The following is a 20,188-nucleotide window of genomic DNA, read 5'->3' as shown; positions in this document are numbered from 1 at the left end:
TTCACATCAAGAAGAAAGATCCTACAGAGCAGTCTGTGGGGAGATGACCTCCACATTCCTATTTCCTTCTGCCCTCATTCATCCTCCAGAACCAGGTCTGGCTCCATGGAGATCTGGAAAGGGTATGGTCTACCAAGTGCTAAGAGTCTTTCTAAAGCTGCAAGTTTCCAATAACTGTGGGAGGGAGACGATTGTTGTTGGTACACTGGTCTTTGAAATAGTCTCGTGTTTCTGAATCTGACATCCGATCTGTCTTCTTGATCAAACATTGATGTTGGGGCCATATTTCAAACTAATGTGAATGTCAGTTCTTGATACCTACACTCTGTGGTCCAGGCAGCTATAGTGTGTAGATTATAGCCAATGAAGTCTCCAAAATGGCACAATGAAACAGGAGGTCTATGAACAATAAATGAATGGACTTCCCAGACTAATACTACCACCTAATCTCCCTTTATCCCTGTTTTCTCAAGTCCTATCACAGATAGAAGCCCCACAAAGCTTTCACTGAATGGATGAATGGCAAATACATTCTTGGGAATGTTCGAGGGGGGCTCTGGGTTTTTCTTTTGATTTGAAAGACTTATTGTTTTCTGAAAGCGCCTTCACAATTTTAACTTCCAAAGCACGTCTTTTAACCAGGTTCTACTTTCTTTGCTGAGAGAAACTCAACCACACAGACATTTGAACTCTATGAAATATCTACTATTATATAACAATGTACAATCCCAGCCTTAAAGAATGGAATCTTTCTTTTTGTGCCATAAAGGGATAGGTTGGAGCAGTACCTCCGACTCCATATCTTCCCATATTTTACTGTGTTTCCTTTTTGACTCTATGAATCGTTTAGGGATGAGGAGGCCAAAGAGAGGGCCTCTTCACTGACTCTGAATGCTTCTAGGGCCCTCATTACTATTTGCTTTGTTCTAAAGTGTCTCAATGTGCTAATTTGACTCAGTAGATAGGTCTGTTAGCACTAGGAGGGACTCAGATGTCATGTTTTCAGATCTTCCCATTTTTCTAGAGAAACAATATGTTTCTACCTGATTACATATATATGGATGATATTTCTGTGTATCTGTGTACACACATATATACCTGTGTGAAATTCTATAATCTTGACGGTTTTATAACAAATGTAATTATTTTTAGCACAATATACACCATAATATACATGTTTGGGTTCCTTACATTCATGACCACAAATGTCCCATTTCCATTTGCTGTTATTGTATGTTGTCTTCTGTTCTTTTTCCTGTACATTTCCAGTCCTGGACTGTTTACATATTTTCCCATCACGAAGCGTTAATTTTATCACCCACTTAAAGCATTTAAATATTCTATCTTTTTTGATTCTACTTTTTGATGATAACTTGAAGACAAACAGCAACAAATCTGTATTTAAAAACTTGTGCTGAAGAGCACTAGGATAAATGCTAGTCAAATGTCTCGGAATTGCTCGTAATCTCAGAACCTCCATCTCGTGTTGATGATTAAGGACTATAACAATTGCCTAGTGTACTCCTTAGGTGCACAGTAGGTGGATAACTTTGTTACTTTCCTTTCAGTAATTGTGACCAAAATTATTTCAGAACACACATCCACACCACAATGCATTTTCTCTAAAGCTTCTAAAAAAGTTAATAATTCTTTTTCTTTTCTTTTCCCAGCTCAATAAAAATCATAAAATCCATTTGAGGAGACAAGGCTACCTCATGAAATAGTATTCAAATAACATTGTTTTTTTATTGTTATTGATTGCTGGAAACCTTCCATTTTTGTTAACTAAACTGGAAAGAGAATGTTTCTGGTCAAATGTTTTTAGGGCTGATGTGTCATTGTTCTCTGAGAGCGCACGGTAGATACAGTCTTCTGGACACTGAAGAATTATCAGCTCTGGGAGGCTTATATTGATTTTTGGATCCATTCATTCATGGCTTGTAATATTGGCTGAATTTACTATCATAAAGTAGCTATGCTGAAGGGGTTATCTATATTGTCAAATGGCGAAATTAATTAGGTGTGTGGTGATTTTGCTATTTCATAATTTTTTGCATGTAGTAATTAAATCCCTTTAGCATTTAGTTTGCTTTAGTCTCTTTTTGTCAGAAACTATAATCAATTTAGAATAATGTAAAGGCATGTTGGTGGTGGAAGAGAGCTGGTTGAGTAAATTCACTGTGAGAACTTCTTATCTTTAGGCACAATTTGAGGTGATAACAATGAGTCCAGTGTTTGTTCAGCACCTTTCCTCCTTTTGATGCACATGAAGACTGTCTCATTTCCAATCCATAAAACGTGGCTAAGGTAATGTGATAGTTGGCTCCATGGTTAATTTAGGCTCCATCTTATCACATTAAGACATCTTCATGTGGGCTTTGAAGAAGTGAGCCCATATCTTCTCTGAGGGCAGTAAACTGGTGTATGAGCTGTGGTGTTGTCGATAGCAGATCCTGGCTGGCAGTCAGGAAGGCAGCCTGGACTGTCTTAGAACAGAAGAAAGGGGAGTTCTGACTCTTGTGTGAACTTAGACTCTAGGACAATCCCTGAGCCTGTGAATGTCTTGATCCCGCTGATGGTGCATAGACTGTTGGTCTATAAAAACTGTAGTGAGCTGGATAGTTTAATGTCAACTTGCCACAAGCTAAAGTCATCTGAGAGGAGGGAACCTCAGTTAAGAAAACACCTCCATAAGATTGGGCTGTCTGCAAACTTGTAGGGCATTTTCTGAATCAGTTATTGATTGGGGAGGGCCTAGCCATTGTGGGTGATGCCATCTCTGGGTTGGAGGTTCTGGGTTCTATAAGAAAGCAGGCTGAACAGGCCATAGGGAGCAAGCCAGTAAGCAGCACCCCTCCATGGATTCTCCATCAACTCCTGCCTCCAGGTTCCCACCCTGCATGAGTTCCTGTTCTCAGTGTTTTTGATGATGAACTGTTATATAGAACTGTGAATAAAATAAACCTGTTCCTCTCCAAGTTGCTTTTGGTCATGGTCTTTCATCACAGCAATAGAAATTCTAACATGGTAAATGATGCTTACTATTTAAACCATTTTTTTTTGTGGCTCCTTGTTCTACAGTGTGAATGAGGGATGTGAGCCTTCCTTTTATCCTTCTCAGACTTCAAGTTTTCCTTTTCCGTATGTGAGATTCTTGGAAGGATGATGTCTAGGAAATATGCCACAGTATTTCAGTGACTGGAAGAACTTAAACAGACTTACATCTGATGGCTACTATGTCACTGATTTGTTAGTAGAATTATGTTTTGCTATGTTAATCTTTGCTGAAAGTGAGAAGTAAAATGGCCTCTTTACTTAGATATATACCATATTATCTACCACATAAACTGAAGAGTTCACTTTTTAACATTGGTCATTGAGATAAAAGCAAGCCTTGTCCCAACATAATTTTCCAGAAAGGATTCTATTCCTTGTTTATACTTCTTAAGAAGTGGTGCTGTTCTTCAGAGTAGAATAATATTCTAATAAAACATTCCAGGGGTCATTTGAAATAAGGCTCTCTGTTGGTTACAAATAATTAGATGGGAATAATAGAATACATAGTGTGAAAAAATAAGACAGACTCTTTAGTATATAATGTAAGCAACAGATCACAACAAAGTCAGTAGTCTTTAATGAAAACATGGTTTCTCCTCATTATGCAAACATACGTCTATGGAATCCGACATTCAGCATATGGAGATTTCAGCTTAACTTCTGTCATTCATTAAAAATGGGTCCTGAAATCCCCTGAGCTTCATATTTCTTCTTTGTGAAGTGAGACTCATAGTGCCAATCCTTTGGGGCAAGTAAGGTTGTATGTAGATCAAGCTTTATAATGTAATCAAAGTACAAACTATGGTGTATGACATATTTGATAACCAGTAAATTCTTATTCTCTTCTCTTTCAAGTCATAGATATGCAAAGACAGACACACACACACACACACACACACACACACACATATTCATGCATGGAGACAATAAGGGACTAGTATTATCTCTCTGATTTAGACAGAAGGTTGTTCCCTGATCTAATCATGGTGTTCCTTTTATCTTTTTAAATCCGAGTAGTGCTCATTAAATCAGTTTTATATCAAATGATATTTTCATCCATCTTTATCCTTAGAAGGTTGTTCAACATGCATTTTAAGAAGTAAGATCTCTATCAGGAAATTCTACAGGGCTTAGCTTGCTCTTACAAAGTCTATAAACTGTTTGGGTTTGCTCCCTTGGTACCCAGGAATAACTTCTCTCTCTGAAACTAGGATGCCAGCTCAATGCACACTGTGATCAGTATTCTTTGTTACAACAAGAGAAAATGGCAACTTAAACTATGTTTAAGATTTTTTTTATGTTTTAATTGTGTGTGTATATGTGTATGTGTACATGTGTGTGTTTCATGAGTACATGTGATTACAGTTGCCCTCAGAGGCCAAGAGGGCATGGGCCCCCCTGGAATTGGAATTATTGGTGCTTGTTAGTCATGTGATAAGTGGCAGCAGGTCACTTGTTGGTTTTGGCCACCTGGCTAGCTTAGACCGGAAATATTTACACAGAAACTATATTAATTAAATCACTGTTGGCTCATTAACTCTACCATCTTATTGGCTAACTCTTACATATTAATTTAACCTATTTTTATTCTGTCTATTGCCATGTGGCAATGGCTTACCAGCAAAGTTCCAACTAGCATCTGTCTCCAGTGACTCCATGGCATCTCTCCAGCTCTGCCTTCTTCTCCTGCTATAGGCCAAGCCAGTTCTTTATTAATTAACCAATAAAAGCAAGAAATAGGCAGAAGGATCCCCAACACCAGTGATATGTGTAGGAACCACACCCACATCCTTTACCGAGGGCATCATGTACTTTTAACTGTGACCATCGCTCCAGCTTCTTAAACTTTTTTTGGTAATACAGAACAACTGTGGAGGATGCTGCTGTAGGCAGACATTTCCTCTGCTGGGCAATGGCGCTGTGCTTTTCTCGGGTCACCAGTGAGAAGATTAACTGGGGTGGCTGCACCGGAGATCTTACTGTTACTGTATCCCTTAGACGGCTGTGCAGTCCTGCATTCACTACAAGACGATCTTCTCGTGATTTTTGTAAGATACCAGGACTGTCTTTTGGGTAATAGCATCCTTTTGTGCCTATTTCATGATGCAAACAAATCTTCATCATTCACCATGTCCAGAATGGCTCAGGTGTAGCAGAGTCGTGGAACCTGACACAAAGACACTGTGTGACTTTGGTCACACTGATTCCTTAGGCCTCAGTGTCCTCAGGTGAGGATGGATGGAAGTGAGGGCACAGGCGAAGGGTCAGAGGACTTTCTAGCCAAACGATTAGTCTTGCTCTCCAGACACCTTTCTATTTATAGAAATGTACAGCGTGCTTCCCTCCTCCTCCTTGAAAATGCTGCTGACAGGCACAGTGCTCTCAGCATTCTGCAATGTGTTTAGTATGCAGCTGGGAGGAAGAAGAGCTGAGAGCTCAGAAAGTAATTACCCAGAGTCCAGTAGCCAGGAGACGTGTGTGTGTGCGTGTGCGCGTGTATGTGCATGTGTGCTCACACATGTTTTTTATTGTGCATATATACATGTGCAGAGTGTAACCATGTGAATCCGAATATGCATATCCATTTTCTTTAATTTGAATCATGAGAAAAATATAGAATTATTGCCACCCAACACAATAGTTTTCTATTTCCTGACTTTTATTTCTTTGGAAAGCTCAAAACGCTTAAATGTTATTAGCATCTTACATAGCTAAGAGATAGGAAGTTTGTGTGTGTGAGAAACATTTACTAAGTGGGGGAGGGAGGGAAGCATGGAGACTTTAGCCAAGTTCTGCAAGATTTGATGATTAATTGATATCAACCAAGGTTTGAATTAGAAATTTTCCACTTAAAATTCAAAATGCGTCTGAAACAGCACCTTTCCCTCCAAGCTTTTGACTACTTAACCATGTCAACTCCAAATGTGTATCTTAAAGATCATGCTTTCTCATCTCTTGAAAATGCGCCAGGGAGGGGATGTTGCTGGGAACAGACCTGGAAACAGTTTAGAGGAACTGACTCCTCTGGGAGACGGGAGACACCTTCAAATATTTGAAGTCGCAAATGTCACTGGATGAGCAAACTCAGACTGTGTAGACAATACTGAGGATTAACAGCAGTTGCGTTTTGATTCTGCGTGAGAAGGAACTTCATCAGTTAGAGCTGTGTCCGCAGTCCCCTTCCACACCACAGTTAAAGCTGCCTGGGTGGATGCTCTTTTGGGGGATCATTGGTTTTTCCATAGAATGCCTTCATTTGGTGGTTTCTGAAATTTTTATTTTTTTCTAACACCGTGATTATGTGGATTTTCATTAGCTCAGAACTGTTATTTACAAGTTAGTGATGCTCCTGAGCAGAGCCGCTGGGGGAGGGAGCGCAACATAGTGCGGGTTTTGGCTGTGGAAATGGGCCATCGCTTCTGCTCTGTGCCACATTGTGAGCGAGGACTGTTTGAGATCCTGTTAGGCATGAGGATTGACACCAACATCTCACAGCTAAAGTCCAGCTGAGCGTCCTGGATTCACACACGCCATGCCTGCAGAGAGAGTGCCTAACAGTTCCAAAGAGCAGACACACTTTGCAAATGATCAGATCATATTTTCCTAGTCATACACTGCAGGTGGTTTTAGAAATGAGTACATAAATGAGTACATAAAAATCATTTCATGCATGGAAGATTTTATATTTTATTTGGATAGGAATTTTTATATTTTAATAGACTCTTAAATTTATAGAGTATTGGAGACTCCTTTTTAAAGAAAATAAAATCATAAAATGTAGAAGATGATCTTCTTTATAATGGTTGGTCAAAACGTATCTTTAGTTATTTATAGCTTAGAAAACATTATGTATTTTATAATTCTTTGTAATTCAGGAAAACTTTTCAGAAGATGTTAGAATTAGATTTCAGGAAGATATTCAGTTGAGTCCATTTGATGATCCCATTCTGACCTCGTACATTTCAGTGTATCCCAGAGGTTGTCTTAACTCATGTGATACCTTGTTACTAGGACAGTGTTAATTTTCTGAGTACAGGCAGAGAAGGAATCACAGATTTGGGGTTCAGTACCAGGTTAAAGCTCTTTTGAGCTCATCCGGGGATTCTGTTCTAATACATTTGAATGTAGTGCCTTGCAGTGTGATTGGTTGTATTTCCCACGTTGGTATTTTGAAGCCCTACTTCATAATTTAAATGTGGTACTTGGATAGTGTGTGTCAGAATTCATGTAAAATGTTCTTTGCTTTGTCTCATAAATAACACGGCTTCAGAATCTTTAGCATCAACTAGAACAGTCTTTAACATCAACATTTCACGTCACTTACTGACCTATCAACAGGATTTATGTAGGAATCATAGGCTAATTGCATTTCTGGTACCACATACTGCCGGTAATTTGATCATAAACTCATGGGGCCTGTTTTTCCTACCTCAAAACTTTAATAAAACTGTGTTTTGTGATAGAGACTGAGGGAGAATTATTGTTCTTGTTTGGAAAATCCAGCAGCTAGTCCAGCTGCTGAGATAAATTCCTGTGAAGTAGGCCTTGCCTAAGTGAGCTTTTCAGAATGGATAGAGTGGTTTTGCAGGCCAGTTTGGGTTCTATTAAATCCTTAAATTCAGTCTCACATCCTGCTGTGATAATTCTTCACATCCGTTATTGTCTATCTTTCTCCTTGACTCTTTTCTGTATGCCTGTTAGCTAGATGATAAAGACAACAAAGGCAACCAAAAAATCCACAAGGTCTTGTGTATGGGTGTTCTTTTAAAATGAAGCTAATTTATCTCAATTCCCTTGAATTTTGTTTCTGATAGTAATGCCTTTTGTAGGAGGTGATACCTTATTTTCAAAAGTCCTATGACCTCACAAGGGCCTACAATATACAATTTTCCATGATCTATTTTACCCTGAAAATCATATTATAATCTTTCCATATATAGACTTTCATTGCCTTTCCATCTTTCTTCCCCACAAAACTCAAATCCTGATTAAATCCAGTTTCTCAAGGGAGTTACAATGGCACACACCAGTGACCCCAGACACCTGGGAGCCCAGACAGGAGGTCACAGGCTGGGGACGGCCCAAGCCAGTAAATCTCTTTGAATAATAGATCCACTGGCTTAGCAGAAGGATGCTGGAGAGAGAGCTCATGGCCAATAACAGCACTGTACCAGACAGGCTGTGCGCCTGTGCTGCTGCTCTGGAACTCTGGTCCTTTCCCATTCTCACCATCCTACAGTGACAGCGTCATCTGCTCACCTCTTCTCAAAAGTACAACACTCCTTCATATACCCTCTAACTCTGTTTTTTATTTCATAATCAGAAACCTACATGAAATACTAGCCACAAACCTCCCACCAGTCCATCCCTCAGGTGCTGTCATTGGAGCCCCGCTAATCTCCCGTGTCTGGTAGGGTGGTGCAGTGCTTTTCCCACTAAAGTAGCCCTGGATTTGTATCTCTACCCACTTCAGTGCACATCACAAGTAGAATTCCCTAGTCGTCATAGTATCCCTTCAGCATTCTTGTATTTCCTATCCACTTCCCATCCACTAGTCTGGCCTACAGAGTGAGTTCCAGGACAGAAAAAAAAAGTTTCCCCCTCCTCCCAGCCTCCCATTTCCCTCCCCCTCCTCCCACTCTTCTCCCCCTCCCCCCACTCCTCTCCCCCTCCCTCTCCAGTCCAAAGAGCAGTCAGGGTTCCCTGCCCTGTGGAAAGTCCAAGGTCCTCCCCCCTCCGTCCATGTCTAGGAAGGTGAACATCCAAACTGGCTAGGCTCCCACACAGCCAGAACATGAAGTAGGATCAAAACCCCATGCCATTGTCCTTGGCTTCTCATCATCCCTCATTTAATCCCAGCACATGGGAGGCAGAGGCAGGTGGATCTCTGTGAGTTCGAGGCCAGCCTAGTCTACAAGAGCTAGTTCCAGGACAGGCACCAAAGGTACAGAGAAACCCTGCCTCAAAAAAACAAAAAAACAACAAAAAAAAAACCAAAAAACAAAAAATAGAAAATTTGTCTTTTTAGTGCCAGCTATATCCCAGACATGAACTTATGGCCTCCATGTAAAACAGCAAAAAGGATGAGGCTGTTGCAATCCTTTGCAATAGTCAAGCAACGAGGTGGGATTTGAAAAGCTAAGCTAATCTTATTCTTCTTACAATGTCATGGAGTGCATTTTCTTATTCGTTTGTGTGGTGTTACTCCAGACATTTTCCTTTTCAGTGTCATGAATAGAATGCTCTGGGTTTTCAGACACAAAATAGCTAGGCGGACATGTCTAATTTAGATCTACTAAGACCAAGTGTTGGTACAACACTCAGCTGAAGTGGGACATCTGCATCCCACTCCCTCTTCCCAAGTCTCAGGGACACCCGAGGGGAAGAGGGGGACTGAAGAGGGGTTGAAAGGATGTAAGGGCCAGAAGGCCAGAAGCATCAGGTGAAACAGTACCTTCTGGACATGACAGGGCCACCATGCTCATGAATCCACAGCAGCTGTGCTTGCCTCCATAAGACCTACACAAGAGTAACCTAGTAAATATTCCAACCTGGACTGGTCAGGGGTCTTGATGGCACCCCTCAAATAGCTGAGGAGCTATTGTCAATTGATATAGGTAGAGTCCGTTTTAAGGGTGTGGCCCCTGGTATGTCAATCATGTACTAGTAGATGGCTCCAAGCCTACAATAAAAATGCAGCAGAAAATGTACCGGATGGATATTAAAAATTAATAACTAGAAAGAGGACATGAAGTTGGAAGGAATGGGGGAAGATGGATCTGGAAGGGGTTAGGAGGAAGAGTAGGGAATATGATCGGTATTCAGGTACGATAGTCTCAAAAAATTAATAAAATCATACTTTTAAAAAGGAAACACATTTGAAAGAGAACAGGCTTCTGTCTGGAGTGGATATGGGCAAGAGATAAGAGGATAAAACTCAAGATGACTCCCATATACAAACAAGCAGACCTGAAGACTACAAGAGAGCAGTTTAACGTTAAACTTTATAAAGATAGGAGCCTGTTAATTCTGTGATATTACCAAGACATCCAATTAGAAATTGGGTCCAGTTATACACATGAGTTAGAACTTTTGAGGAACAGATCTTGGGTAAAGGTAAAATACTTAGTATCTCCCGCAACAGTGTGAGGCTGATACACGCTGCTTAGATTATGTAAAAGATTACACTTTAAGTTACTCCGTAACTTTTCCTAAAGTAATCAGCACTTTCACAGTCAGTACCTCATAGCAGTGAACACAGTTCCCTGCAATAAACGTGTGGGGGACGCAGAGCTAATTCCTTCAGGACCTGAGGCACTTAAATAGGCACACGTAAAGGTATTGAAGACACAATCAAAGGAAAAGGATGGTGAGCTATCACAATCATGATACAAATCACCTGCTACAAAACAGAACCACACAAACACCAGCTTTATCAACACCAGCCTAAAAGATGAACATAACCACAGAAATGCATCTAGGACATAAGTAATATCTAATACCCATGTTTTGGAGTCTGGGGATGTTGGAGTCCTTCACAGTTAGCAGCGTCACATTAGCAGACAGAAGGCACAGAGTCAGAAGCGTGCTAAGGTGGCTCCGGGAAGAGAAAGCTGTCCCTTGCACTGTGCGTTTGGCTGATTCTTTTCATGGTTCCACATCCTGTATGCGGAAACCATTTGCAGTTCCTGTGGCTCGCTTAATGCATCAGTTTTACAGATATCAAGAAATAGTACCAACGTGTGAGCCGCAAGAGCGCCTTCCCAGCTTTGGTTATTTTAGACACAGCGTACCTTCACTGCAAGCTGATTTAGAGAGTCACCATTTTACCATTGGACCACTTGCTCAAGGAAAGATGGTGCCTTTGATGCACCCTCTTTAGTGGGTTCTGACAGCTTCTAAGCACTAATGTGCATCCACGCTAATACAAAGTACTTAAGTCTACTCACCCTTTGGATTCTGTTGTTAAGAAATGGGTAAAGGTGAGAAAAGAGTCTCAGGCCTGAGAGAAGTGCGGGTTCTCATCCATTTGTGGATAATGAACAAAACACTCCAGCCAGAATACAGTGGCCATGAATGGAGGGCTGATGTCATTCTTTTTCATGTGGGGAATTTTGACAATGAATGGGTGCATTGATGTGTATTAGCAGAGGCAAAATTACTTGCTGTTGAAATTCACTGCAAATAAAGATTCTTAAAACATAAAAACATGAATAAATTTTATATTGATAATTTAGACATTTAAAAAATAATTCAAGCATAATTATTGTTTGTATGTCCTCACTAGTTTAAACAATAAATTTAGTGATCTTTCTGCATGTAATATTCTGTAACTGTAGACTACTTGTTCATTTCCTGGCTGCCCAGACCTGAATAATCACACAGAAACTATATTAATTATAACAATGCTTGGCAAATGAATTAGGTGTATTCCTAGCTAGCTCTTATATCTTAAATTAACCTATTGCTACTAATCTGTGTATCACCACGAGGCTGTGACCTACTGGTAAGGTTACAGTGGCTTCCCTCTCCTTCAGCAGCTACATGGCATCCACCTACTTGCTTTATATCTCTGCTCAGATTTCCAATCTGGCTTTACTTTGCTAAGCCATTGGCTGAAACAACTCTTTTCATTAGCCAGTCAAAGCAACACACACAGGACTTCCCACATCACTATCATTTCACTGGTGTTTTTCTGAAATGGTCAGTTTTTTTAAATGATTTTTTTGTGTTCATGAAATTCTGGATTTTCAAAATAACATATGAAATTAAAATATTGAAACATGGGATGCAGGTGTTCAATGAAGATTACTCAAGGGACTAAGGAAAAAAATTGGCTAAATTAATAATATTCTCAATTTTGATTAATTTTTTATATTTGACATAAAGATCTCTTCCTCTTTTCTTTCCCTTTTCTTCTTCCTTCTTCTCTATACATGTGCTGTGTGTGGTGTGTGTGGTGTGTGTGTGTGTGTACATGTGTGTACATGTGTGTACATCCTGTGAGTTCAAATTTGGAAGGATTGTCATTTCATCAAGGTAAATCTCTGATTGGAGAGAACGCTGTAAACGTTGTCATTGGAAAGCCAGTGCCTCTCCACTCTTCACTCCTTGAAACCTGTATCAGTATCTTATGTCCATGTTGTTTATAGTTCTTCAACAAATATTCTAGAAAGTAGTTGGAAAATCTCCTTAAAGATATGCTTTTACTTTTATCTACATAGACAAGTGTGTGTGGGGGGGGGGGGGGGGAGATTGCATGATCATGAATTAAAAATGACCTAATAGGAAACGAAAACCTCCAGACAACAGTTTAACTGTGCAGCATTAACAATGCAAGTCTGCAGGTGTATTTGTTAGACCCCGGCCAGCAACCACAAAGGAGCTGAAGATTATGGGTTTTTTTTATAGTGCCTGCCTGGGTACAAGGAAGGAGAGAGAAATATTTTTGGCAGACGTACTTCAACACAATAAACTGTGTGCTTGTTCAATTAATGGAAATCCCGAGAAGCAGACTCCCGTCTGGGCCTCTGAAAGGCTTCCTGGGCACCGGAGAGCTGAATCCCTAGGGCGCTCCCAACTCTGGGAAACCCCAGAACCATCAAGTTGCCAGAACACACACACACATCTCTGAAATTAGAGAACCGTGAGCTGGGAGCCTGTCCTGTAGGTGTTGCTGACATGGCTGCACCATGTCAGGGGTAAGGGACTGGGCCCTGAAGGTCACTGCTGCCTCCTGCCAGCCTAAAATGTGGAGAACAGCACCAATCTCTGCCTCAGAGAAACAAGCATACACATCTTCTGCCAACCAAAGAGTGGCAGAAGATGGTTACTATCCTGGCTCTACCTAACAAGACTTTCGGGACCTCTACAGGACCTGTTGGAATCCAGACTGCTAGCTACAAATGGGTCAGGACTGGAAATTTAACTTTGAGGTTTCTTTCACACAAGAATGTTATACAAAAGGGTCAAATAATATCCAATGAGACAACTCACAGTATTTCACACAACTATAGACGGGCAAGACTCTTATTCTGGTGGGGAAAAGAGGTTGGACAGGACACCAACTAAACTTGACCTTGGTTAGAAGAGACAGCCTATATGTGTGCCTTTAAGAGACCATGAGGTGAGCATTGTTTCATTAGAAACATAAACCAGCGTATTAATGGTCAAAGTCAAACATCTGTGTGGTTACAGCGTATCTAGATTTTTAGTAATATTTCTTCTTAGTTGCCTGTGTCATGAGATGAACTTCAGAATCATCATCAAAGCAGCATGGTGATTAAAATAATTTATAAATAATGGAAAGACTAGAAGTTGCTAATTGGTGTTCTTACATCTAGTTATCACACATGAGGTACCAATTCATAGTTTATCCTGACTGTGTTGTGTAATAAGCCCAACAAGAACACTGATTTTTGAGAGCAGCACAAAATATTGTTTGCTGGGTGTTCACACTAGCCAGGACACTACAGCTAACTCCTTCACTTCTTCAGATGAGCCAGTCAGGCTGTTTGGCCTCTGGTGTGAGTGTGCACAGTTGTGAGTACAGAATGGTGAGGAGCAGGCTTAGATTCTTAGCAAAAACCGTATCAAGGAAGAGCTGGCAGAGGTAGGGAGAGTGCAACCCAGAGTCAGGAGAAACTGACCAGTGGTCTGCCTGCCAAAAAACCCAGGCGTTGGCATTCTATCAGTTATTCCCTGGGACCTCAGGGCTTGGCCCACCGTTGGCAGGACTTTCTTTAAAGTGAGTGATCAGTTCCTGTAGCTGCTATCACTTGTCTTCTCTTGAGAAGGAAACCTGAGTCTTGTACTTACAAGTCCATCATTTCCCTCTGCACTGTTTGTTAGACGCCAGCCCGCCTGACACCTTCCTCTCCCTCTGCTCTCATTGCTGGGATAAAAGTACCAAGTACTACAGTGGGGTTCAAATACTAACATATGTAACATGACAGTTTAAAAAGCACCTTTAAAATGGTTCCATTAGCTAACTTTGTGTGGGATGGACAAGCAGGTAGAGGTTAGAGGACAACTGGCTCACGTTGGTTTTCTCTTTCCACCATGCAGACCCAGCATTTAAACCAGTGTCATCAGGCTTGGCAGCAATTTCCTTCCTTTGTCTGAGAAGCCATCTCAGCAGCTTGCATCTTTTTCTTTCTGCTTTAAAGCAACATAGTGCAAAGTGGGTCCTTAGATATCATCCTCAGAGACATGGGGGTAGATAGCTTCAGCAACAATGTGGTAGGAGAGCAGAGTGAGCATGTGAATGTATGGAAGGGTTGATAGCCCTACCCTAGATTTCACTGACACTTCAGGGTAGCATTGCTTTCTTTAGTCTGGGACCACATGTTCTGAGAGTATTGATAGACTGGAGTATATTCAGAGGAAGCAGCACAGATGGAGATGGGACTTGAAGTTGTGCTGTGACAAATGGCATGAGGACATCGGTGATATTTGTGACAGAAGAACAGACTTTGGGGGAAATAATGAAAGCTGACTTTCTGAGATTCACTTGGTCCTTTGAAGGATTTCAGACTCAATGGTTTATCATAACAAAGGGGAATACTTTATATGGGTTATCCTTGAAGGCAGGGCCAACAGAAGTCATTGGTAACCATGGAGAGACGACTATCTTTGTTAGAATCATGGTATTTCTACTCTCAAAGCTGCCCACTAACAGAATGATCTGGCCTGCTCTTAGTGAGATGTGATATTTGAAGTAACATAAGCAGAAAAAAAACCCAAGCATCTGATGGAGATATTTTACAGAAAATTAAAAATTAGATGGAGGAATGTACTAGGCAAAATAGAAAGCTACATCCAAGTCACCCTGCAAGCTTCTCATTACCTAACAGTATACTTCACATCGATTGAGAAAGCCACACTCTTCTTTGGGTTTTGGTTCAATTGAGCCCTAAGTGGTCAACAAATCTATAAATTTAACAGATTAAATTTGGAGATTCTGGTTTGCTTATTCGTCCAGCCAACTGGGCAAAACCAGGAAACCCCAATGTTTCTGGTATGCAACACCAACATTTTATGGGTATACCCTGAGATACAGAAGCAAGAAGGTCCCTCCTACTTTCTTTATGGGTGTACCATGAGATACAGAAGCAAGAAGGTCCCTCCTACTTTCTTTATGGGTATACCCTGAGATACAGAAGCAAGAAGGTCCCTCCTACTTTCTTTATGGGTATACCATGAGATACAGAAGCAAGAAGGTCCCTCTCACTTTCTTTATGGGTATACCATGATATACAGAAGCAAGAAGGTCCCTCTTACTTTCTTTGACCTCTGGAAGCACACTTTGTCCATGTGAGGGGTAGTCCTGTTGAGGTTGCTTTTTAAAAGCATGCTAATTTATCATTGTTGGCCGACTGAAGGATTCCCAGGTTAGTAGTATTTACTCCTCTCTTGGTACTGAGTGTCAGCTGTTTGCTGGAAGAGCATCTTCTGATGGTGTGGCATACTTTGAGCCTTGTTCTGTGCATGGATGTGCTCTGTGAGTGATCAACCTATGTTTTCATGAATTTATCATCAGATTGTAAAAACTGGATCTTGTAACTGGGGGAAGAACAGATGTATACCTAAAAGAACCCCCAGTCTATCACAGATAGAGTCTGTCTACATAGTATATTGATAGATGAGAAATTCAAGCTCCAATAGATGGAATGACTTACTATTCTCACGTGCCCTGAGGAAAATTTGAGTAGTTGGCTTTTGTCTCTTGATCTGCAGTTCACGGATGTCATTTGAAGCTGCATTCTGAATGTTCCATCCCTTCTTCCTCTTCCCTGTCCCATCTGCTCCCCACTTCTCTCCCCATCTGGTTCTGGTCTTTCACACCTTTCCTAATGATTTTATTGGCATGTAAACTAAAAGCATTAGGTGGGATTCCAGAGTGCCATCTTCCTTGTCTGTGCTGTGTGCTGAAGTCTGGACTGCTTTTGAATCTTGACAGTGCTGCCTACGATGCTGTCCTCGACAGGAATGTGGCCATTAAGAAGCTCAGCCGACCCTTCCAGAACCAAACTCATGCCAAGAGAGCTTACCGGGAGCTGGTCCTCATGAAGTGTGTGAACCATAAAAACGTGAGTTTCCATGTTGGTTTTGAACCCCTGGCAGCAGGAGGTTGTGAGACAAGAGGAAGAACACAAGCACCGCTCCAGGAGGGAAGCTTGCTTTGTCGTCTCTGTCTCTTAAGGTTGTTTATTTTGCCCATATGCTGCATTTGGTTTAATTGTCCTCATGGTAGCTTCCTGCTTAAAAAAATTATCCGAAAGCCATATGGCATGGAGGAGATGAATGTGACTGATATTCAGTCCCTGTTATGAAATTAACCTTATTTGGTCGTCATGCTCAAAATTAACCCAGGAGCCTCATGCTTTTCAATCAAGCTAAAGCTCCTAAACAGACACAACTCACAGGGAAATCTTACAGGACAAAGCATAAGTTCATAATAAAAGGCAGAAGATTCTCCGTCGCTGTTTTGTCTGCTGTGTGCTTCAGCTGGAGTCAGGCAGGAGCTTCAGCTGGAGTCAGGCAGGAGCTTCAGCTGGAGTCAGGCAGGAGCTTCAGCTGCTGAGGGCTTGGGAAGCGGCAGGTGCACACACATGGAAAGCTCTTCAGAGCAGGGACCACCCAGAGCCTTTGCTTAGTGCATCCAGGTGGCATCAAAGAAAATTATTTAACCTGATGGTGATGATTCATAACTCATAACAAGCCAGGCGATGGTGGCGCATGCCTTTAATCCCAGCACTCAGGAGGCAGAGGCAGGCGGATCTCTGTGAGTTCGAGACCAGCCTGGTCTACAGAGCTAGTTCCAGGACAGGCTCCAAAGCCACAGAGAAACCCTGTCTCGGAAAACAAAAAACAAACAAAAAAAAAACATAACTCATAACAAGTTTATGAGGCACATTTTCTTATGCACAAATATGTAATAAATTATATATCTTTAAGAATAAAACAAAAATAGCAGCTATCACTTGTTCATGCTAAGTCCTGAAATATAAATACACACAGCATATATGAAATTATCACTGTATTTTGTAAGTGAGATCATACAGCAAATGATCAACTACCAGAGCAGTAAGCAGCAAATGTGTGTTTGGTAGAAAGAGATTTATAATACAATGATAGTGACTTTCTCACTCTATTGCTCTACTCCCATGACAGACTTTCTCTCTCTCTCTCTCTCTCTCTCTCTCTCTCTCTCTCTCTCTCTGTGTGTGTGTGTGTGTGTGTGTGTGTCTCCCCCCTCTCTGTCTCTCTGTCTCTCTCCCTCCATCTCTTCTCTCCTGCTTTCTCTTTCTCTATCCCTTCCTCTGGTGCACCCCTCATATGACCTTTAAATCAGATCATTTGTATACTGTTGAGTTGTTTGGGGCCAATGACACCTGAATTCACTCTTTTGGATTAATTACATTTAATGTGCTGGACAGACTTCTAGATAGTTAAGACTGTTGAGGATTACAAAGGAGGAGAACCAGAGCAATTTCCTCCCAGAGGAGCCTGGGTTTTCTATGAAAGGGAAGGCTCAATAAAAGAGGCAGAAGCATTTCAAAAGGCTAATCCCTGTGGGATGTGATGGGATAGGCAGAGCAGGAAGGGCTCATGACTCATCACTGACATGGCCATGCAAAGAGCATGAGACATCTAGAAGGAATCTAGAGGTTATGGGAAACTGACTCTTAAGAAGAGACACTGTATAAAAGCCATGAAGTCTCTTGCTGTGTGGTACCCTGGTCACATGACCAGGTTGGCAGATTACTGTGTTAGGAAGGAGGATGAAACAAACCCCTGAGCAGAGAACAACATACGGATGCAAGCAGGGAAGCAATGGTGTAGAAAGATTTCCACACATGAATTTGTATCTACTTAATCATACTTGCAACCCTGTGATGATGGAAGTTACAAAATAATCCCACATTAATTCAGAATTATGTATAATAAAGTATAATAGTGCTAGATCACAGTCCTCTGCATGAATGGGGAACAGGAACTGAATCTATCAGCCAGAAGCAAGAACCAGAAGCAAGAGGGTGAGGGCACGCCTTACAGCTGCATTTATAGTATAAGAGACCACGCCCAAGTGGGCTGGTATCTTAAAGGCTGTTGGCTGAAGGAGCTCCCACAGAAACCCTGGAGAGCAATATCTTATGGAGAAATTCCAAATTGCTTGGCCAACTTGAATAAAAAGCATATCCCATGGTGTGGTTTGGATGTATTTCAACTGTCTTTTCTAAATGCTCACATGTTAAAAGATTGGTCTCCAGTGCTGTGATAAGAAAGGTGGTTCATCCTTCCAGAAGAGGGAATCTTCAGATGGCTTAGGGTCTTCAGAGACTTGCCTTTAAAAGGACTAGGGAGTGCTCATCGTACCTCTGAGATTTCTCATGTTACGCGAGAGTGACATGTCAGTGTGAGCCCACACACTGTCCAGCTTCCTGCTTTGAGAGATGATCATCTTTCTCTCCCTCACAAGCTACCTCCAGAGCGATGCTAACACTGGCACCACATCCTTGAACTCCCACTGTAGTGACTAATAGCCTTGCCACGAAGTTAGTCTGCCTTCAGCATTGTCTGGTAGTAGCAGAAAACAGTTGAGTATTTGCCCTGCTGTTGACTGCAACAAAGGGAATTCACAGCAACTGTTCCTTAAGGAAAATAAAGATTTCCAAATTGCTATAACAATTTATATCAGTGCTGCTACCTGCTTTTTATGTATATGTCTGTGCATGTATGCTTACAAGCTTATAGAAATACTTTTTAACAAAGAGAGAGCTTCCCTCTGACCAGCTGTAGTTCTTCATTGATACTCAAAGCAAAAGGAAAGGCTATGTGAATACGGAGTTCTGTTAATCCTGGGGAAAGTGAAGAAACACAATGAAGCAACCCCGTTCAACCTTTAATAATAGGAAAATCCATTTAGAAGATAACTCAATTCCAGGAAGTGATGATTGCTGAGATTGCGGGGTTGTGACAAGTGCTGACTCATGTCTGTGCCCCACAAGACTTGATAATAAAACAACTGAGTCAGGTTCCTACTGGAAAATGCTACAAGGAAGTGGAGGTGTCTGTGATGACCTCATTCTGATGTTGAGCTGTTTGTAGGGCTTTTGCTGAGTGGGATCAGCACTGCATCAGGAACAAATGAGCTTCTAGCTGGGACTTTAGGAGGCTGGAGATGTGACTCCGTTGTTAAGAACATGGAATGCTCTTCCCAAGGAGCTGGGTTTAATTCCTGTATCCTCATGGTCACTCAGAGCTATCTGTAACTCTGGTTCCAAGGAATCTGAAGTCTTTAGCTTCTGAAGTCATCAGACATCCCCACAGTGCAGACATACATTTAAGCATAGTACTCATATACATAAAATAAAATAAATAGAGCTGGGCAGTGGTGGGACACACCTATAATCCCAGCACTCGGGATGCAGAGGCAGCCTCTCTGAGTTCGAGGCCAGCCTGGTCTACAAGAGATAGTTCCAGGACAGGCTTCAAAGCTACAGAGGAACACTGTCTTGAAAAAAACAAAAATAAAACAAAATAGAATAAATCAATCTTTGAATGGGTTGGTAGGAAGAATTGAAATCTATGAGGTAAGAACTGAGGTAAAATACAAAAGAGATATCTAAGAAGGTTATGAAATGAGCCTATAAGAAAATGGGAAATAAGAACACAGACAAAGAAATGCATCAGGAGACACGGGCTTTGAAAGTGGTTTGTAATGTCGCTTTGTAGACTAGTTTACCACCTGATGATGGGAGTTGGTATTATCCAGTGCATCAAAGGGTGCATGCATGCAAGTGTGTGCAAGTGTGTATAATTGTGCTCCCTGTGTATAGTCCAATTTGGCTAAAAAAGAAAACCTCTGTGATAAAATGTTACTTTATGAGACTTCTATGATATGAGACAAGTAAGTGATGATCCTATGACAACTATTGTACATATACTTTGCTCCATCTGAGCTGTTATTAAGTATACAGAATTAAAAGCATCTTAAAAGTTTAACGAAAGCGTTGAATGTTCTGTGAAGTTTTCTTAATAGTTTATGCAAACAACAACAATGAAAAATTCCACAATATGGCACATTTTCCAGTTATTTAGAATTGTGTTATTTAAACAACTTTAT

The 20,188-nt window shown here is 41.1% G+C and overlaps 1 protein-coding gene across 6 annotated transcripts in view; it reads left to right on the top strand.

Annotated features, from left to right (window-relative positions):
• Positions 1-20,188, top strand: part of Mapk10 (mitogen-activated protein kinase 10) — a 303,886-nt gene that overhangs the window by 206,584 nt on the left and 77,114 nt on the right. For all 6 annotated transcript variants that reach the window (XM_041641951.1, XM_041641950.1, XM_041641955.1 and 3 more), the window contains one exon: positions 16,019-16,148. In XM_041641951.1, the coding sequence (XP_041497885.1) occupies positions 16,019-16,148 (130 nt within the window). The remainder of the gene's footprint in view (positions 1-16,018; positions 16,149-20,188) is intronic.

Source organism: Microtus oregoni, unplaced genomic scaffold (genome assembly GCF_018167655.1).
Source record: "Microtus oregoni isolate MIOR12 unplaced genomic scaffold, Mior012 000072F_ref0000427, whole genome shotgun sequence".
Lineage (NCBI taxonomy): Eukaryota > Metazoa > Chordata > Mammalia > Rodentia > Cricetidae > Microtus > Microtus oregoni.
Note: the sequence above shows the minus strand (reverse complement) of the source record. Positions and strands in the feature narration are given on the sequence as shown.